An 859-nucleotide genomic window follows, 5' to 3' on the forward strand; every position below is an offset into this window, starting at 1 on the left:
TTTGTGTGTGGCCAGCTCAGCCCACCAGGGGGCGGGGCCGGCTGGCATGTGGTGCTGGGGGATTGAACCGCGGTCCCCATGCTTTGCTAAGCTTGTTCTAAGTAGGTGCTTTAGACCACTGAGCCATCTCACCAGCCCCGGCTGGCTAGTATTTGACTGGCACATGAGAGATCCTTGGTATGACTCTCCCCCCAAAATTATCATTTTATCATATTATATGTTATGTGTACAATTGCAGTATATATTACTTACATGTGGCTATACTAATGTAACTATATAAAATATACATATCCATGTCTACAGTTTTCTTCAGATCTCTGAAATTTCCTTTTTAAAGAAAAAAACTTGGATGTATAGGTACAGAGAGTAAGCAACAGTTGAGTCGACAGTGTAAATTTGTTTTATTTATTTGTTTTTGGTGTAAATGTGTCATCCCGGCTACTTGGGAAGTCGAGGCAGCAGGATCACCTCTGTGGGAGGCTGAGCAAAAGCACCTGCCCTGTCGGCTGAGCACGTGCAGATGGACTTGCCAGCTTAGGCTCACAAGGACCCGAGTACGGGGCCCTGACACCAGGCCGCTGCAGCTCTGACCCAGCAATGCTGCCGCTGGGCAGCCCCACAGGGTGCTGGCAGCTTCCTGGCCTTGGCCCCACATCAGAGCTGGGAAAGGCCCAGTCAGCCAGCAAACTCCTGTGGTTACCTTGCAGATTTTCAAGCACATCCTGCAAAGGGAGTTCTCAGGGCCATGCCAGGCCCTTTCCAGAAAATTTACCGAGTGGTGTTATGGACCTGTCCGGACATCACTGTATGACCTGGCCTCCGTGGACAGCTGCGAGGAGAACTCAGTGCTGGAGATCAT

The 859-nt window shown here is 50.2% G+C and overlaps 1 protein-coding gene across 1 annotated transcript in view; it reads left to right on the plus strand.

The window, feature by feature from the left end:
- Positions 1 to 859, plus strand: part of Trpv2 (transient receptor potential cation channel subfamily V member 2) — a 24,804-nt gene that overhangs the window by 13,069 nt on the left and 10,876 nt on the right. Inside the window, exon 6 of the mRNA XM_023719320.1 lies at positions 708 to 857. Within this exon, the coding sequence (XP_023575088.1) occupies positions 708 to 857 (150 nt within the window). The remainder of the gene's footprint in view (positions 1 to 707; positions 858 to 859) is intronic.

The sequence above is a fragment of the Octodon degus genome, unplaced genomic scaffold (genome assembly GCF_000260255.1).
Source record: "Octodon degus isolate 3935 unplaced genomic scaffold, OctDeg1.0 scaffold00067, whole genome shotgun sequence".
NCBI classification, from domain to species: Eukaryota; Metazoa; Chordata; class Mammalia; order Rodentia; family Octodontidae; genus Octodon; species Octodon degus.